The sequence below is a fragment of the Chroicocephalus ridibundus genome, chromosome 2 (assembly GCF_963924245.1).
Source record: "Chroicocephalus ridibundus chromosome 2, bChrRid1.1, whole genome shotgun sequence".
Classification (NCBI taxonomy): domain Eukaryota; kingdom Metazoa; phylum Chordata; class Aves; order Charadriiformes; family Laridae; genus Chroicocephalus; species Chroicocephalus ridibundus.
Window position 1 is genome coordinate 167,885,748 of NC_086285.1, and position 19,498 is coordinate 167,905,245.

At 51.8% G+C, this 19,498-nt stretch overlaps 1 protein-coding gene across 4 annotated transcripts in view; it reads left to right on the top strand.

Moving 5' to 3' along the window:
• RHPN1 (rhophilin Rho GTPase binding protein 1) overlaps nucleotides 1-2,096 on the top strand; it is a 32,708-nt gene extending 30,612 nt beyond the window's left edge. For all 4 annotated transcript variants that reach the window (XM_063327653.1, XM_063327649.1, XM_063327651.1 and 1 more), the window contains one exon: nucleotides 53-2,096. In XM_063327653.1, coding sequence (XP_063183723.1) covers nucleotides 53-247 — 195 coding nt within the window. In that variant the 3' untranslated portion in view covers nucleotides 248-2,096. The remainder of the gene's footprint in view (nucleotides 1-52) is intronic.
• The last annotated feature ends 17,402 nt before the right edge of the window (nucleotides 2,097-19,498 follow it).

Here is a 19,498-nt window from a genome sequence, read left to right on the forward strand (position 1 = left end):
GCCCGGGTGCTGCCCTGCCTTCATCCCTCTCACCGCTCCCCTTCCCAAACAGGCAGACAAGAAGGCAGCGGCGATGTCCTCGGGCAGCGGGCTGCAGAAAAGCAACAAGGAGAACAGCCGAAAGAGCCTGATGAACAGCAAGAGCGCCAGCACGCTGCTGGTCTGGAGCAAGAAAAGCAAGAGGAGCAAGAAGAGCACCTACAGCGTCCCCTTCACCACGGTGGGAGACAACGAGGCCATGTACTGAAGCAGCCACCGGTCTAGGTCGTGTCCTGCGAGCCCCGGGGCTGGCTGCCCGTGAACCCTCGCAAGCACCGGTGGCCTGTCCAGGTTGTACTGGTGTCGGTGCTGCCAGGAACCCCCCGCCCTGGGGATGCGCCGCTGGTCGGATCCTCTCCAAAGAGGCGAGCGATGCACAGGACCGAACTCCTCCATCTCCCAACTCCTGAGTTAAACGATCCTCAGCTAAACAACATGGGGAAATACTGATTTAGTCTTAATTTTTAATTTTTTTTTTGTTTTTTGTTTTTGCTCTTAAGGGGTCGGGGGGGAGCTGTGCTTCGGTGTAACGCAGGGAGTGGTTTGTGTCTTCTGCTCAGTGCGAGGAGTGGCCAAACCAAGCCCCAGCCATTAAAGCAAAAGCTGTAACCTTCTTTAGCGTCTCCTAAGCTTTCTCTGCAAAGTAGAAGATGGCACCGCTGCCGCTGCTCGCTGAGAGCTGCTGGCAGAGCCAAATCGTTCAGCAGCTCCAGCTGGAGGTCACCCTTCAACTCCCCTTTTTCGGGAGAGGGGATAGCGTGGGCATCGATGACTCGTGGTGACCCCATTATGGGGTCCGGCGTAGACCTGCCCAGGCAGCACTGGGCTGTGCATCTCTGCCGTGATACCAGTTAGGATGTGTTTCACTGTTTTTTTTTAGTGCTTTTTGTTTCTTTTTTTTAATGGACACCCAGCAAATACAGCCCAGCTGCACAGCCTGCTTCTTTGGAAGAAAAGGGAAAGACTTAACGTGCATTTGTTGTCTCGCTTTTTTTAATCAGTAGAGGTGGATTGCCCTAAATATGTGAGTAGATTAATAGCTAAGAGCCTTGGGCTTTTTTTCTTAGTATGAGATTAAAATTCCAGGAAGATAGCTCCTCCAGATTATTAAACTACTAAATTTGTGCTAGTATTGGATCTTGCACACGTTGCTAATACCCTAACACTGTGCTGTCAGCATTCGTACCAGAGCTGGGCTGATGGATACATACATCTTGGTAATTGTACTGGAAATGCTGGGAGACTCCAAATATGCGCTTAGATATATTGGCAAAATTTTCTCAACCCCATTTCTGCCTTGTGCATTATTTTTCTGAAGGCTAAAGAGCTGTCTGGTCTTCAGTGCTTGGATGATCTTGGTAGGTATAAAATACCCTTTCAGAGATGCAATTGTATTTTTGTACTTTTGAAGTCGTGACAAATTTGTAGCGGTAGTTTGATGAAGTGAACGTGCACCGGCAGCGGGATATCGTGGTGTGAGCATCCCCCCCTGGGGCTTTACAGTGACTTCTTCTAGGTGGCTCTGCCCACGTGCCAAGTTTTCACTCCCCGTTTTATTTAAGGAGAACTAAAGGATGGCTTCTAACTCTGCGTTATTGACCAAGAAGCCTCTCCATAGACCGAGAGATCATCAGACCGGATTATGGATCCGGCTGCCACCACCAGACCATCTGGTGCAGTTAGGTTTTCGACGTAATCTTGCCAGCTGCTTGGCGCAGGAGTGGGAAGAAAGGGGGTAGGTTCATAGAAAAGGCCACCTTGCCATGAAAGTATCCCGGCAACATCTTCCCCCGATGCTAAACATGTTGCCGACACGGTCGTCTCCGAGCTGGAGATGTATTTATTTAGAAGAAGCGTGTACAAGCGGCGAGCCTGCGCGTCGCGTCGCCACCTGCATCACCCAACTCCTCCGTTGGCGCTGTCGGAGGGGTTGTGTTTTGTGTGAGTTTCCCTAACAACAGTGGGTTTGTTTTGGGTTTTTTTGTTGTTTTCTTTTTTTTTTGATTTGTACCTGGACTCTCACCTTTTATGGATTAAAAAACACTGATTCAAAAACATTTTGTAGCATGTCTCTCTGTTGCAAATCACAGGTGGACTGGGTGCACCAGCCCTGGAGAGGAGCAAGCCCTGCATTGGACTTCCAAATGGGTTGATTCTGGGTTATGTTTACCTAAATCTGGAGGTGTTGAGGTTGGGAGAGATCATTTGGCTCTTGTACAGCCTGATCCAAGGTAAACGGAGCTTCTAAGCAGCCAGATCAGCCCAGCAGCCCTTGGAGAACCATCATCTCCATGTCCAGCGTGGTGTAATGGGAGGTGGTGGCTTTGTCACATAAGTTATTTCATGGAAGTAACATGGGAGGTGAGGAGTGGGGCTCAGGCTGGATCCCATGGGGGCTTTTCTCCTGGAAAAAGAAAAGGAAACCATTCAAGAAAGTGATTTTTGCTTCATACAGCATGTTTTGATCTGCTGGTTTTGGGTTTCTAAAGAGGGTTTCCAACAAGAGTTTTCAAACCCCATGTTTTTGAAGACCACATCAATAGGAACAAAAGTATCACTTGTGCTGGAGGAGCTCATTGGTAGCTGGTAAAGAGCAAAGCATTGGCATTGAACCACTCCCCACCCCATATTCTCCTGGGGGTTTGTGTTTCACTGGACTCTACCTCCCTGCCATCCTGGGAGGGTGACCAAGCCCATGGCTGCGGGGCTGGACCATGGGTCCTGGCAGCCAGACAAGTCCCTCGCTCAGGGATTGTGCACCCAAAAGGAAGTGAAAAGACAGAGAAAGTCCTCCGCAGAGCCACAGAGATGGATTTAACCCCCCTTAGATGGGAATGAACCAAGGTCAGTGCTTTCAACATTGGGTTAGTATATAAAAGGGTGGTGGGGAGCCTCTTTTTCTCCCATCCACCAAAAACGCATCTGTCCTTTATTTTTGGACGTATTTTTGTAATTTGTTAACCCTTTCGTCAGACCTCCTGTACCCAGCACCAACCTCAAAGCTGTACCAAGGTTTTTAAGCCACCCACAGGAACTTGTTCTGCTGCAGTAAATCCTTTTCCCGCCTACGTTCGGTGGATGTGGGAAACTCGTGACTCCAGAGCTGGGATCACCTCCCCCTCTGATGACATGTTTTCAGACGAGATGGTGTGCTCCATCAGCAAGAGCCTGCTGCTCCCTCCCTCCTTGCTTAGAGGCTATGGAGCTGGATCTTTCCATGCTTGTCTTCTCCATCTGGACCAGGAGGTGGAGGAGTCCTGTAGGATCCTGGTGATGAGGGTCAACATGGGTAGAAAGCACAAGAACCATTGAAAAAATAGCTTTACAGTCACTCAGAACTTGAGGTCTCTCCAACCTCGGTTCCTGTGGAGAGGAGCTCCAGATGGGCTCAGGAGCTGAAACCATGTGCAACATTCCTCAGTCTGGGCATCCTGGGTTGGGACCAGTTAGTGCAGCTCTTAGGGGCATCTTAGGACCAGAAAGGAGGTGCAAATAGGGTTTATTTTTATCCCTTGTTGTTATATAGGGCCCTTAAGACAGAAAACAGCAGTGCCTACCATCCAGGAAAACACCATCAGCAAACCCGCAAGGGTTCAGCCCAGTTTCCTGCCTTTGAGGTTGAATTTTCCTCCTCTCAGAGCTTCATGCTCGAAAATAAAAATCTTCCAGCCCATATATCAGCCCTTCCAGCGTGGTCGGAAGGTGTTTTGATTTTCCCCTCCATTAGGTACACAACGGCTCTTTTAATAGAAGAGGAGAAGGTACCTGCAGTGTCGGGAGCCACGGCCGTTCTCCTGCCTCCTCGCTTCATGGCTCGTTGGCGCTGTAACCCGTAATGGCTCCTCTGGAGCTGTCACCAGCTACAAATTAATGCTCCTACCTGTCCCTGGGGACAACAGAAGGAAAGCAGCTACGGGGCTGGTGGCTCTGGCGTGGTTTGGTGCTGGGACACTGCCTCTGTGCAAGGTGTTCTCACCGCTCGCTACACTCAATTTACAATTTATTAATGGAGTCAGGCCCTAAATCAGGTGCTGCTTTCAAAGGGTCCTGGGCCAGGAGCAGATCGATGGGGTCGTCTCAGGAGAAGGATGAGGCAGAGCAGGATTTCTCCTGCTCCCAGGAGGAGGAGCGATGCTGTGTCCACTTAGTCCCTTGTCCAGTGCTCACTCCATCTCATGGAAGCTGCCACAGAATCCCAGAATAGTTTGGGTTGGAAGGGACCTTAAAGGCCATCTAGTTCCAACCCCCTGCCATGGGCGGGAACACCTCCCACTAGACCAGGTTGCTCAAAGCCCCGTCCAACCTGGCTTTGTCATCCTCAGGCCTATGATGCACCTTATCCCTCCGGAGCTCAGTGCAGAACAGGGTGCCCACTGCCACCCTCCCTTCCAGCCTGAGCCCACTGGAGGGCAGCAGCACCCTGTCCAACGCACCCACTCCTCGCAGCATCGGCAGCCCGCATCTGCCCAGCGAGGCAGGCACCCCTCGACTCACCCTGCTATCCAAGGGTGAGTAGAGGTGTCCCTGGGGTGCTTTGGAGACCAGTGCAGTGCAAAGCAGGGCATAAAAAGTAGCTTTGAACTATATATCCTGCAAAGTCCTTATGGGAAAAGTGTGCAAGTAATAAAGCCAAACGTTGTGGTTCAGCATCCTCCAGGATAGACCACCCTGAGCTCATAGCAAACTCCATCTATCCTGTAAAGAATAGGGCAAAATTATGTTGGGACCACTGGGAGCACCCATCCTGCTCCTACAAGCTGGCCCTCAGGCCCCACTGGGGCTTCGGTGGGGATCTTGTTCCCTTGGCCTGAGCCTAAGAGCTTTGACAAGGTGGTCTTCTGAGGTTTGGAAGGTCCTCTCTTGGCCCTGGCTTCCCAGGAGCTTGGAGGTGCTAAAGCCCTCCTGCATGGCCTTCATGGCAGCAAACAGTGCTGGGAGGCTCGTCAGACAGGGAAGCCACAAGGAAGGGGCTGTGCTGGAGGGTTGTGAAGCCACCAGGGCATCAAAGTGGGGTGGGTCAAGGCTGGGCTTCAGGTAAAGGCATTGAGAGCTGCAGAGGAGAGACCAGCAGGTCCAGGAGCTGGTGGAGATGTAAGCTGGCAGCATTACACTAGAGGGCAGAGTCGGTACACGCTGAATCCTGCTACCCATAGCCCGGCCAGTCCTTCATCAGCCCAAGCCACTCCAGCACAGGCTGGGATGGTGCTCAAGTCCCGAATTGTCACACACCCCCATGCACGTAGCTCCATACACATGACTCTGTGTCAACCGATCTACATGCTCGCGCCCAAGTCAGCTCTTGCTCTGGCAATTGCCTCGATGCTGCCCAACAGCAAGTCTTCTTGCCTCTGCCCAATGGGCAAAGTGCTGCTGGGAGAGAAGACAAGGCGAGCTGCCACAAGAAGGGACCTGCCAGGCACCTGCCTGTCTCCAGGGACCATCATCCTCAGCTGCTTCCTACCAGGAAAAAAAGTGTTGGCTGTGGATAATCCCCATCCCTCTGTGGTTCCTGGGAATGCTTGACAACCTTCCCATGCACAGGACCAAGGTGTTCCATGTGGTAGCAGGTCACACCTGCACCAGGGTGGACATGGTCTGGCAGCGGGGCAGGGGTGGAGAGGGGACTTCCTTTGATCCCTTGTACCCTATTTCCTGTAGGACATGAGTGTTTCTGAAGGGTCTGCACTCCAAGACAGAGTGCAGACCCTAGACAGAGCACAAAGCTGCCCCACTTCAGGATTTACATCCCCATACGAGGACCTGCCTCTGACTATCTCTTTGCAATAGCAGCAAGAAGAGATGAGCAAGTTTCCACCATGACACAAACTCCACGGGATTAGGAGACTAAGGCCAGACCAGGGATGTAGGACTTCTGCAGGATGCAGGATGCACTGGGAGGCCAGTCTGGATCTACACCAAACAATGAGGTCAGGATGGCCATCTATGGTACAGGTCAAGGAGATCATGCTGTGATGAAGGAGGGTAATGCTGTGGGGCAAGAGGATCATGCTAGGAGGCAAGAATGTCGTGTTATGGAGCAAAGGGGCTATGCTATTAGCCAAGGACATCATGCTATAGCACAATGGGGTCATGCTATTGAACAAGAGAGTCATGCTGTGGGTCAAGGGTGTTGTGCTATGGAGCAAGAGGGTCGTGCTATAGAGCAAGGTAGACATGCTACAGGGCAAGAGGGTCATGCCATGGGGCAATGGGGGTCGTGCTGTGGGGAAAGGGGCTTTCAGGGTCCTGGTCCTCATTGTGGATCCCTCATGGCTTGGAGCAAGCCCAGCAGGTGGGACCTCGCTCTACATGGCTGGAAGCAGTGGTTGGACCAGGCAGGGATTTGCCCTTGCATCGAGCCAAGCCAGCAGCCTGCATGACCCTCCAGGAACTGTGGGCTCTGTTCAACTGCTGGAGATGAGGGGCAAGAAAACCCTGCAGTGTATGGAGAGGCCCTTCTCTGCAGGACCCAGGGGCAATGGGTGTTGTGGGATGCATCTCCCTGGTCTGCCTCTTCCCCCTTTCTCTCCTGCCATGGAGCAACTCCTGCCGTGCCCCAAGACTCTCCCAAGAAACTCAGCTTATTTTTTTCCCCATCTCGGGAGCAGTCCTGCTCTTTTTCTCTGCAGTCACGAAGACCCTCCTTCGCCAGGGCCTGGTCTTTAATGGGAAGTACAGAACTGAGCCGTTCGGAAATGGCTCCTGAATCTTTAATAAAGCAAACATTGCCTGGGCCATAAACATATGATGACAGCAACAGAGGCTCTCAAGCTTATTGCCTGGCCGCTAGTTCTTTACTTAACTCTGCCATAATGGCTTTAATAGCCCGGGAGGGAGCTGAGGTGAAAGTCCTATTAAAAAATGTATTTCCGAATTTAATTGAGGCTCCATCTGTGGGGAAAGACAGAGGAGAGGTCGCTCCACAAGAGAGCTATGAAAAAAAAAAAGAGCTCTCTCCGCCTTCCGCTGCTCCTGCCTTGCCTGGTTAGTGCCCAGCAGCAAATCCCACACCTGCTGGTGGCCCTGGGGACATGGGACCTTCAGAGTGTTCCCTCCCTGGGGGAGACGACCAGCCCCCTGGGACTGTCCCTTTCATGAGAGGGGGCACCCCCATTTGTGGTGCATCCCTCTGGCTTTGCAAAGGTGTCCCCTTTACAATCGGCTGGGACAAAGCTCACCAGCATGTACAGGCAGCACCAGCATCCATACTGGGCAGCATCGGCTGCTTTTGCTCTGCTGTGGCCTTTCCACAGGTATGGTCTAGGGAATTGATCTGACTGTTTCCCCACACATCTGACCTGCACATGGCCTTCCAGCAGTTCCTCAATCTGTTCAGTCATCCTCATAGATTCCTAGACACCAGGTCCCATATACATGTATATACATATACATACACATACACATCAGCATCATCAATCTGTTTGCCCCGGCCCCATCAATATCAATTCATCCATCACCCATTTATTCATTCACCTCTATCAGGCTATCTATCCACCTACCTACCTACCTATTTATCCGTCTATCTCTCCATCCATCTACCTATCCATCATTCAGCCTAACCATCTATCTATCTATCTACCTCTCCATCCATCTATCCATTCATCTATCTACCAGTTCATCTATCCACCTATCTACCCATCCATCTACCCATCTATCTACCTAGCAGTCTGTCTAAATATCTCTCCACCTCTCTATCCTTCCATTGATCCATCTGTCCATCCATCTATCTCTCCGTCTATCCTGTCACGCAGCACTGAGCTTTTCTCCATCCAGGGAAGCTTTGTGCATTGAGACCTTTGCAGCCTTTTTAAAGAAGTCACCATGGATCACAGAATCACAGAATGGTAGGGGTTGGAAGGGACCTCTGGAGATCATCTGGTCCACCCCCCCTGCCAGAGAAGGGTCAGCTAGAGCAGGATGAACACAATGCTCCAGACTGGGAGACATCGCCATGTCCTGGATCACCACTCTTCGGGGCTAAACACCCTGAGATAGGGTTATTTCTCCCCAAAGAAGGGTCTGTTGGAAGATGGATGAATGAGAGGACAAACAGACAAGAAAGCAGATGGATGGCAGATAGAGAAAGGAGGAACGAAAGAGGAAACAGCTGGGATCAGGATGGGAGACATGAGTCTGTTTGAACCGTGCGGGCTCGCGAACAGCCACTCTAATTAGTGATGAATAAGAGAGGTCAGGAAAGGAGGAATTCACTCCTTTCTCCACCCTCTTCCTGCGTCCCCTCCTGGCAAGCATCACCCTGAGTCAGCAGATCTGCCGAGGTCACGCCACCCGCTCTATTAATTGGATTAATAAAGATGTACGTCATTGAGGTAATTACCCGCTAATTGGGGATGACAAGGTTGTCAGGGTTTGTCCCTCAAAGGGACAATTTCCCGTCCCCGGCCCTCCCCTTTCCCAACACGCACCGAGTCAATCACATTAATTAAAAATCAGAGAGTCCATAACCTTGCACTGCCAAGCCCCGGGGAAATCGCTGCCTCCGGAGCCATGAGGCCAGGCAGGGTGGTGGCATCTGCCACCTCCAGCCACCAGCTCGGCTGGGGAGCCAGGTCCAGGCCGTTGGCACCCAGGCAACATGTTGGAGGGGTCTCAAAGGTCCCTTCTGCCTCCCTTGCATCCTTCATCAACCCCTTGTGAAGAGTGCCAACAGGAGGCACATGCATGCTGCAACCAGGGTCAATGAATATATTGATGTATATCACCTCACATGCCATAGTATCCAGGAATATAAGACACCTGACTTTTTGAAAGAAAACCAAACTGCAACCCCCTCCATAACATGCAGGTAACTCTTTCAGGCAAAGAAACGCTTATTGGAAATGTTTTGTTAAAAACATAAAAAAATAAAAATTCCCCCAGGAAAGATCTCAGCTTGACGATATCTCCGTGATGAAACACTTCCATTCTGCCAAAACTTTCCCTGCCCTTTCTCTGGAGTGAATCCCTGCTGTCAACCGCTGGCTGGAAATCCTCTCTGTCTCTCCCTGAGCTCCTGCCTCGGTGGCCATGGCCAACGCACATCCAAGCCCATTCCCCTGCATGGCCAGGCTGCCCCAGGGCAGCCTGGTGCTGAGTCCTGCACAGCTGGATGCTGGATCTTGCAAGCTGCATGCTGTGCCCTGATGCTCTGCACAGCTGGATGCTGCACAGCTGGATACTGAACTGTGCCAGGCTGGTGAAGTCTCCTACACAGGGATGAGGAGCCTTGCACAGCTGGATATGGTTCTGGCACGGCTGGATGCTGAGTTCTGCACATCTGGATGTCATGAGGCCTGATTCTGAGCTGGGCATGAGCTGGTGCTGAGTCTCATACAAGTATGAAGAGCCTGGCACAGCTGGATACAGAATCCTGCACATCTGGATACAGAGTTCTGCATGTATGGATGCTGCCAGCCTGGTGCTGAGCTCGGGGAGGGGGGCGGGTGCTGAGTCCTAAGCAGGGATCAGGAGGCTTGCACAGCTGGATAGTGAAACCAGCACATCTGGATACTGAGTTCTGCACATATGGATGCTGCCCAGCCTGGTGCTGAGCTTTGCGTGGGCGAGTGCTGAGTCCTAAACAGGGATCATGAGGCTTGCGCAGCTGGATACTGAATCCTGCACAGCTGGATGCCGAGCTCTACATAGGGATCTGGAGCCTGACACAGCTGGGTACCAAATCCAGCAGAGCTGAATGCTGAGCCCTGCATGTCTGGATGCCACACAGCCTGGGAGGGAGACAGGTGTCGTGAGATTGTGCGGCCTCAACGCCATTGCAGTCCTGGAGGGCTGAGCTTCGAGGAGAACAAACTCAGGCTTAACATCGAGGCCGGGGGGCCACTGCTCCCACAGCGGGAGCACAGCAATAAAAAAGGCTGAGGGGCTTTGCGGGGAATAAGTCCAAAACCAAGACAATAGCCTCAACTTTATTTTTACTGTTAACAAGGCAACTAAATTAGCAGCAGAGGGAAAGCAGCAGGTTACAGCGGTATGTGATTGAAACCAGTGAGTCACTGCCTGGCAAAGCTTAAAAATTAATAGCAGGTGGTGGGACTGGGAGGGTTGGGGGGTTCAGTGCCTGTTCCCCCCTGTGGGAACCACTGGTTGGGCTGGGAGGATGCTTCTGGGCTCTGCGAAAGAACAAGGAGGAGGGTTGCGTGGCTTGCAAGGACCCTGGAGGGGTGATTTGCTTGGACTCAGTTTAGCCCAGCGTGAAAATTTGGCTTTTTCCATGTCTGGTTGTCTTGGCCCTTTGGATGAGGCCCCCAAATCTCTCGTGCTGTTGCTTCCTTGGAGGAATCTGGTTGACAGAGAAGGGGAAACTGAGGCACGTGGGGTCAGGTGGCGCGGCTGGGTCTGCTCCTGCCCCTTATCTTCCCTAATCGCCAGGTTGAGGGATGGGAGGTGGCATTTCCTCAGCTGCTTATGCGCTATAACCGAATCATTTAATCCTTGCTGAGCCGAAATCAGCCTCCCTGCCCATGCCCCGTAGTGTGGAGTACGCAGATATATTTAAGTGTATCTTAAGTTGCTTGAACAGCCGTTAAAAATTGCCATACATGTGTAATGCTACTAAGCCAATATTTCTACAGAGACTTGAACTTCTTAATTACTCAATTTGGGGCGTGTTTACTTTCTCCTGCCTTTTTTTTTTGGTGGCCTTTTATTTAAATCAGGCCGAGGTCAACATGATTATTTCTGTGATTTAAGAGAAAACTGTAGCTGGAGGTTGGCATCTTCACCGTGGCCTTTTCCCTTCCATATTCACAGCGAAAGGCTGCAGGCGTCGTGCCGTGCTGATGTTATCTCCACCCAAAACCCAACAGAAAGGAATGGGAAAAGGAGCCTGGAAAAGTCAACAAGCTGAATTTCTGCCCCGGTTCCAGGACGGATATAACAGATGATGAATCAGGAGATTTGAAAGAAGGTTTTTGATTCCCCCCGCTGAGATCTGGCCATTCAAAGGGGTCTGGGCTCTCCTCTCCGTGTTTCCCTCCGTAGCAAGAAAGGCAAATGATGAAAACATAATTAGAGGGCAGAGATTAACACAGCCTCAAGAAGCCTTCGAGCAAATGCTCATCCCCAAAGGATGCACCAGCATGCCCCGGCGAAAAGGCAAATAAGTGAAGAACCAGCAGCATTATTTTCCCTGCATCCCTCTGGGGACACCTCCAGAGGACAAGGAGGCCAAAGGGATGTCACAGGGCTCATAATGGCCCCACTTTCTGCTTTTTAGCCACAGAGCTGCTTTTTGAGAGCTCTGGTGTAAGTGAGGCAGGAGACGCCAAGCCGAGGCCAGTGGGCGCGGAAGGAGAGTGATTACCCAAGCGATAAATCAGCAGCGCGAGGCTGATGATATAATAATGGCGATATGATGTCATCTCAATCCTGCCCATTGATTTTTTTTTTTTTTTCTTTTCTTTCCTCTCGGTGAACTGGCTTTTCCCATCCATTACCCTGCCCAAGCCCACGCCGATGCTGCTGCTGCGGCTCTTTATATCCACAGTTATTGATTGAGCCCCAACACCGTGCAACGGTGGCAAAGAGCAATGTTTGTGTGGGTGCAGCACCCTGGGGGTCCCCTCACCAGGGACACCCTTGCTGAGGCACCAAGATGCTCCTTGTGAGCTGTCAGAGCAGCCCAGTTAGTCTCTTAAACCTCACCCACAGGGAACAGGAGCGTCTTTGCTCACGGCTGGGCTGGGACTTTGTGCAATCCTTGGTCCACAAGCTGTGATCTTCCTTTTGTTTTGTCCTTGCTCTTCCTTCCCTTCCGCTGCTGCAGGTGAGAAAGAAACGGCTCCCAGCCCTGGCAGGCAGCATCGGAATTCACATCTAAGGTAAGAGGAGATGGGAAAAGGTTTCAGCTCAGCTGAAACCAATTGAAGTAAATCAGCACGTCCCCTTGGTGGAGGCATTTATAATATCCTCAAGCCCTGGCTGGGGGGTTTGGGCATCCACAGTTAAGCAGGACCTGACTGATTTCATGTTTCTGCTGGCTGTGGCTGCAGGTTTCAACCCTGCTGTCAACACTCCCCATCCCTTTGAATGAACGTCCCCATCCAAATCCGGGTCAATGTCCACGCCGCACTCACAGTCATAGCTGCTGGGGACAACCCAAGATCAGGCTTGATTGAAGCCCCACCACCTTCCCCATTGTCTTGCAGCATCCTCCCAGGGAGGATTTTCTGTGCCCCAGCATCCAGGCTTCAGCAGGAAAAATACCAGGCAAGCCAGCTCCTCCGGAGCAGACGAGTTTCCATCGGAAATGCAAGGACAAGCATTAATCCTCGGGCTCCGCAGAGTCGGGCTCTGCCAAGCAGGGACAGGGGCTCAAGGCAGGGAGCCACTTTCTCAGCATGATCCCCGACCCATCCCCTTCCTCTGGCCCTACCATCCCTCTCCATCACCCTACAGTCTGTCTCCCCACCCCTCTGCCAGCCTCAGGGATGAAGGGCAGAGCTGACCCCACCTTGGATCAAGCTCTCCAAGGGGACAAGACCCACCCCACAACCCAGTAGAGTTTCAACTTAAAAATCTGGAATTAAAAATAGGAATGTGAAGATGCTTTCCAGCTGGTTTGCAAGCACTGAAGCCACATGCCAAATCCTGGGGAGCACTTGGGGTGAGCCCCACCAGGATGTCCCTGCTCCCCTGGATCCCAGCTCCTCTCATTCCTGTCCCTGTTCCCATCCCCAGGCTTTCCAAGTCTCTGGGAAGGGCTGTGGATACCAAGCTCACCTGGAGAACTGAAAAGTGGTGAGCAAGGAGCAGCTGATGGATCGGCCAAGCTGCTGCCAGCAATTTCATGCAGGGTAAATCCATTTATCACCCCGGCATGAGGAGGAGAGCCACCGGCAGCACAAGCCGCCAGCAGATGAGCACATCTGTCACTGGTGGGCAGGGGGGGACTACAGGGCCTCCCCTGTACCAGAAAACCCCCGACAATATCCCAGTTCCCAGGGAGAGGCACTCATCTGGGGACGGGGCTGCAGTGAGGCCTTAGTTTGTGATGTCCCCTGAAGGCCTCCATTGTCCTCCCTACTTTGGGACATGACTGATGCTGACAGTGAAGATGGAGGCGGGATTTCACATGAGCCTGTACCACGGCCGATGCAGTCAAGAGTGGTGTAAATCAGTAGGCTGGGGAGGGACGGGGGTGTCACATCACTGACGGGACCCACTGGTGGCTCAAGGGCTCCTGGGCTGTCTGTGGGCTCTGGGGCTGGTATAACCAAGGGAGCAGCCAAGGCTGAGCAAGGTCTTTCAAGACTTGTCTCTCCCTCGTGGGTCACAGGTACACTGCTGGTGGCAAGCTGCTGCACAGGACTCTCCACCCTGTAGCATCTTCTCATCCTGGTAGTGGTTTCTCAGCCCCTTTTCTCCTGGAGCTCACCCAGACCCCACGGAAAGAAAAAAATAATAGCAATACATGAAGCTCTGGGACGCATCTCCTTGCCCCTTCATGCGTTGTCCTCTCCTTTTCCCTCGCTCTCCGTTGCTGCAGTGGGCTCCTATTTCCATATCTCTCTGGATAGCCTCCAAGGGACAGGTTCGGAGCCAGATGGGCACAGGACAAGTGCACTGGAGCCCCCCTTCAGCAGCATCTGAGCAAATTCCAGGCAGCATCTGAGCAAAGCCCCCTCCAGCTCTCTGTGTGTGTGTGTGTGTGCGTGTGTGCACACGGTGTATGCGCGTAACATGCCATGAACAGAGCTTTGCTGGGGGTGTGCACGTGGGATGCCATCCATCTCCGAGCATGCAAAATGCTTTCTGTTTGTGTGCACACGGGAAGACGCTGCATGTGCAAATCCATATGCAGATGCTCTTGTGCAGCCTGTGGGGCCCCTCATGGGGCATTTTTGGGGGTGTGCAGGTGCCCCATGCACCGGTGGGGTGCAGGGTGTTACAGCATGTGCTCCTTTAAGAGGAAGCCGTGTTTCGCCGAGTTAGCACTTTGTAGCGTGTAATGTTAAGGCTGCAGTGGGAATTGCTCTCTGATATTGAACAGGTAAATAAAGTACAGCTTGGAAAAAGCCTTTAGAAATGGTCTGCGTGCGAGGCAGCCTTCCCTGGGGTGTCCTTGACCTGCAGCCCTCCTCTCCACCCTGAGACCATGGTGGGGGGCTGCCAGCCCCACAGCAGGGAGGCCTGAGCAGCCCTCAATGCTCTTAACCCTTTCCTCATCCCTCTGCATCCTGAGAGCATAAAGTGCCCATGCAAGAGTCAAGACCAGGGAGTGCAAGACCAGGGAGGTCCAGCTCAACAGGGTGGTGATGACCAGGAATGGTCCTAGAGACCTGCACACCCCCAGACCTCCCCGTATGCCCCCTCATGGGGCTGCCTTGCTTTGGGAGCAGCTTCAGAGGGGGTAAATTTAGGATTTGAGAGACCAGAGGCAACTGCAGAGCACAATGAGGCACCACCACCAAGGGCCACTGGTGAGAACCCCTTCCTGCAACCAAAACACAGGGTAGGGATGAACCCCATTTCCCAGAGCATCCAGTAGCAGAAGGAGATCTTTGTGGGGGGATCCCGGCTGGGAAATGAACCCCAACATCCTTCTCTGTTCCTGTTAGCAACCCCACTCATGTTATCCTCCATCTGAGCCCTCCCCTGAGCGGGGTCTTTACCTTGTGCCCATCCCTGCCTAACGCAGGGCTCGTTAGCGAAAACCAGGAAGGATTTTTGTGGCATGACCAGATTTGCATGGATCTAAGCCAGAAGAGACTGGACGGTGTCCCCCCAATGTCCCCCTACACCAGTGCCAATACTCCATATTCCTCCCCCCAAAAACCCACAGGCATCTGCCCCAATTATGGAGTAGCAATGCGCTCATCCCCACATTCTTCCCTTTCCAATTTGACCCCCTCCCCTTTCTCCACGATCCTACTTGGTTGTAAAATGGTTACGTCTCCGCTGAAAGGAATTCGCAGATGATAATATATCAGTTTTTTCACCTCCCCTCAGGGATCCATTTGTGGCATTATTGCTGTAAGGTAGATGGCTGTTACCACACACCGGGCGGCCCTTACTTTGCGGCATTTGGACAGATTAACGGTAGGTTTCCTTCAGAAATATTAAATGAAAAGATTATTATTTTTTAAAAGAAAAAGAAAAAGAGAAAGGTAAAGGGAAAAAAAGATTAAAACCTTCCAGAGCCTGCATAAACCTCCACCTGAAGAAGGATTTGGGAAATAGAGTTTATTACTTAAGAAAAATTTCCCAAAAAAAGTGGTGTTTGGATGGTCTTTAAAAACCCAAATCCCACTCACCCCTTCAAGGATTATTTAGGTATGTTTGTTAAAAACTAACCAACTGGTTTCCTCTGGTCCCTTTTTAAAAAGTGTTTTCATTTATCAAAAACTTGAAAGTCGAGGCTTTGCATTTTCATTTTTTCATTGAAAACACAGAGAATTTCAAGAAAAATGAATATGAAGGAGAGAAAACACCACTTGCAGAAAACCCATAGATTTTCACACCCTTACTACTGGATTTGCAAACTATTTCACTCGTATAAACGCGGTGCGAAAAGTGGCTGATCTGATCCACTTTGGGTTTTGAGGGGCTGAAAGCAGTGGGTTTCCCCTGTTTATGATTGCACCATGATTTTGCACGGAGGGTGGGAAACACATTGGATGGGCACATGTGTGTGTGTATTCACCCCTGGGCAGCTGAGAGCTTATACAGGTCGGCGCAGAAGCAATGATTGCCTTGAGGCTGGGGAGTTTTGTGAATTCACTCTGGGTTTTTCCATCCTAAACCCACGGGAAATGATGCACCCGTATGTCCAGAGGGAAGTGAGCACCTTCTGCTCATGTGAGCTTGCAGCTCTCCCTGCCAACACATAGCTGCAAGTGCAACCAGGTCAGCAGCATGGGCAAAAACCCCACAGAGCTACTGGTGATGGGTGGGAGGTGGAGGCACGTAGGGGTGTGATGCCTCCATTTGCCCCAAAAGCATGGGTGCTGTCCCATACCCATCCTCATGCATGGGATCCCCATGTGTGTTTGCAGATGCCATATGGGAATGGCAGCCCTCAGGAAGACTGGTGTTTCCTGAAGCCTTGGGACCAGAGCATTAGGCATCTTCTCCTCAGATGGAAAGCCCAGGTGCCCAGTGGTCCCAGCTTCTCCTCTTGGCACTCAATGCTGTTTACCAGCTGTTCTCCATCACCCCAGGTCCTGACCTGGTTCCAGCTGAGCAGCTTCACAGCAAGTGTCATCCCACACCCTCCTGTCCCAAAGAGATGCAAGTTCAATCCCCCTGGGTCCCAGGGGAACCAAGCTGGTGATGGAAGAAAAACAATGCCACATCCTAAAGCAAACCTTTTTGAGAGCAAAAAGTCATTTCTATGAGTCTATGATTTGCTGTCCCTAGGGTGACACACATCAAGGTGGGCTTACTGTAAGAGGCTGGAGCCATGAAGGAAGTTGTCTCTGGGCTTGGCCTCAGCGATACTTATCTTAGTGGAGTCAGATAAGGACTCCACAAGTACCAGGGCTGGTCAATACGCCTCGCTGCGATCAATGGGCAAGCGGCAGTAATTACATTTCCAAGATCAAATGGGCATATAAATGTTTCATCTGGGTAAACGTGTTGTTGGGTGTGTTGGTTTGCTGCTTTGGGGTTTTTTTTCTTCCTTTTGTTTCTCCTTTCTGCACATGCTATGGGCATCTGAGTGGATCCCATCGACTCGAACCGAGATGCTCCGCTATGGAACGGGAAAGCCTTGCCTTGACACCTAGGGACTGCCACCCCAAAATACCACTGTTTTTCACATACTGTGGGGGCAATCAGCTTCGTGCTCTCACCCGTCCTCTCTGCAGTCTTGGCTTCAATGCACAGCAGAGACATGGGCAAACGTGCAAGAGGAGGTCATGCCTACGCCAATGTACCTTGCCAGGATCACAGCATCACTCCGGAGTGCCTGGGATGGCTCTAATCTTGCATGACTGACTGCTTTCCTACCATCTCCCAGCCTCTCTGAAGGCTCTGGGAAAGTGGCTGTGTCTATTTTTGCACCAGTCCAGGGGAGCTGGACACTGCCTACACTGGTACACATGGCTGTGACGTGGTCACGTCCCAAAGGATCTGATGCCCCTCAACCAATGACCATGACACCCACTCCTCCAGCTTCACCATGACCCATGGGAGGCTCTTGACCTCCATCCTGCTCTGCAAACTCCCCTGCTGGCAGCTGGACCCCCTAATTTGTGGGCCAGGCAGTACACGCGCATTTGCATCCCCATATTGCTCAGCAACTGGACATGTGCCCTAGCAGTTCTGATGGGAAACATCCTCCCCAGCTACCACCTCTCCCTTCCCCTGCCATCCAACGCCAGGCTGTTTTGCACAGCAAAGCAGAAGAAACCTGAGCAGCCTCTGAGGACACAACATAACCACCTGGATTTGTTTCACCCTGCAGATGAGCCCCAAAAGCATTTCCTTTCTGGATGCTTCAACCCTTTTCTGACACCATTGACCTTAGGCTGTGAAGGGCCAACAGTAAAGAACCATAGGAGAAGGAGCTGGTTTCTTCCAGTGCCAAGTAAGGACCTTTACACAGCTCAGGGAATGGCTGACCCCATCCATTCTGCTCCCCGTATCTTCCTTTTTCTCATCCCTGTTTTTCTGTACTTGCTCATGGGCTGCAGCAAGATGAGGGCAGCTGGGAGGTAATTCCGGTGGGGTGCAAGAAGCAAAGCCCTTCCAGACCACATGAGACCTCTTTGGAGGAAGAAGGATAGAGAAGCTGTGAATGTCTCTTTTGGTGTCCGAGGAGACCAGAAAATGTTTTCCCATGATTTTTCAGTGGGGAAAAAAAAGTCCTGTTTTGGCTGAATTTGAGTCTAAAAAGGAGGCTGGAATTTGGGCTGTTTTCAATATTTAGAAAGTCTAGTCTCATTCTCCTGTTGGACTGTCTTTGTCCTTGTCAACAGCACGGCACCAGGGCTTTAGTGCTCAGCAAAAGGGCAAATCTTCCTGTCAAGGAAATCAGGGCTGCCTGGAAGCAACCCGGTGCCTTTTTCTTCTCCATCTGCTCATGCACCAGGGTTGGGACTCTGGTGATCCATGTGTAATGCTCCCTGATGCCTCAGAGTCCCTGTGCAATGGGTCGGTCACTTCTGTCTCCCTCCTGAAGGTCACATCTCTCTCCATTTTTACAAGAGCACTGGGAGTTCCTGGAGCAGGGGCTGTCTCCATGCAGGGCTGGCCCGAGAAGTCCTGCTTTATGGCCATGGTAAGGGGTGTCCTGAACCTCTCACTACCTGACTCTGTGATTCTGTGACCAAGGTGCTCCTCAGCAGGAAGGCAAATTGTCTGATGGACAGATGGTCCTGAGACACTTGCAGAGGGTACACTTGCCCAGTATCTACCTATCCCAGATTTGCTCCTATACAAGATTCAGGGACAAGTCCACCCCAAACTCCTTGCACTTCTTGCTTGTCCTCCACCCCTGCCACACACTGGCCACACCACACTGTGTGTGTCATCCCAGCATCCCAGCCCCATGTGGCCTCTGCAGGAGCATCGTCCTTGAGACGTCCCCCAGAAGTTGCTGAGGAGCCAGTTCCCGAGCAGCTGACTTGGTGTGTTGGCTGTGCTCATGCACGGAGGCATTTTGGGGCCAGCTTCCCCACCTGGGCCCCGGAGCTGAAATCTAACACCAGGTTGACCCTTGGAAGGAGGATGATCGCCCTGTCCCTGCCAGGGAGGAATTTCGCTGCAGTCTGTCTGTGGCTTGATCAGACCAGGCTTTCAAAGTTCATTTTTCAGACCCACCTGTACCAAGGAAGAGCAGAATGACCCTCACCCTGCACAAAACCCCTTGGGACTTGATGGGCTTTAACTAACTAACACTGCCCTCAGCGCACCCACCAAGAGGATAAACATCTCCTTGACCAAGGACTAGAACGAGAAAACAGGCCTGCAGGGTGTTGTGGTTTGGGCTCAAACGAGGACAGTAGGACCAGTAGAGATGGACACATATTTTCCTCTGTTTTTTGACCGAGAAGAGTCAACCGTTTCCTATGAAGGCTGAGAACAGTCTTCTCATTGCATGTAACAGACTCCAGTACATCCTGCCTGCATGCCCAGGAGCAACCTGCAGAATCCTTATGGGGCTGCTGTGCATGGAGGGAAGAGGCCCTGCAATGGCAAGTGGTAGGTTTTACCCAGTGGAGAGCTAAAGCAAAGCTCCCACATGCTCCTCCATGGGACGTGTTCCTCCAGCACCCCTAGGCTCAGGAATGGGAGGAGGAGGAGAGAGGAGGATCCAGCACTCACTGTGTTACACCTGACCCCACAAGAGATGGGGAATTCACGGGAGGACACTTGTAGGGCAGGTGCTGACAACGCAAGCTAGGAGAAGCTGAGCTGAGTGACCTGAGCAGCCCCATCTATCCCTTTCCGACTTCCCAGGAGATGAAACTCCTTAGTACCTCAATCCCAAGGT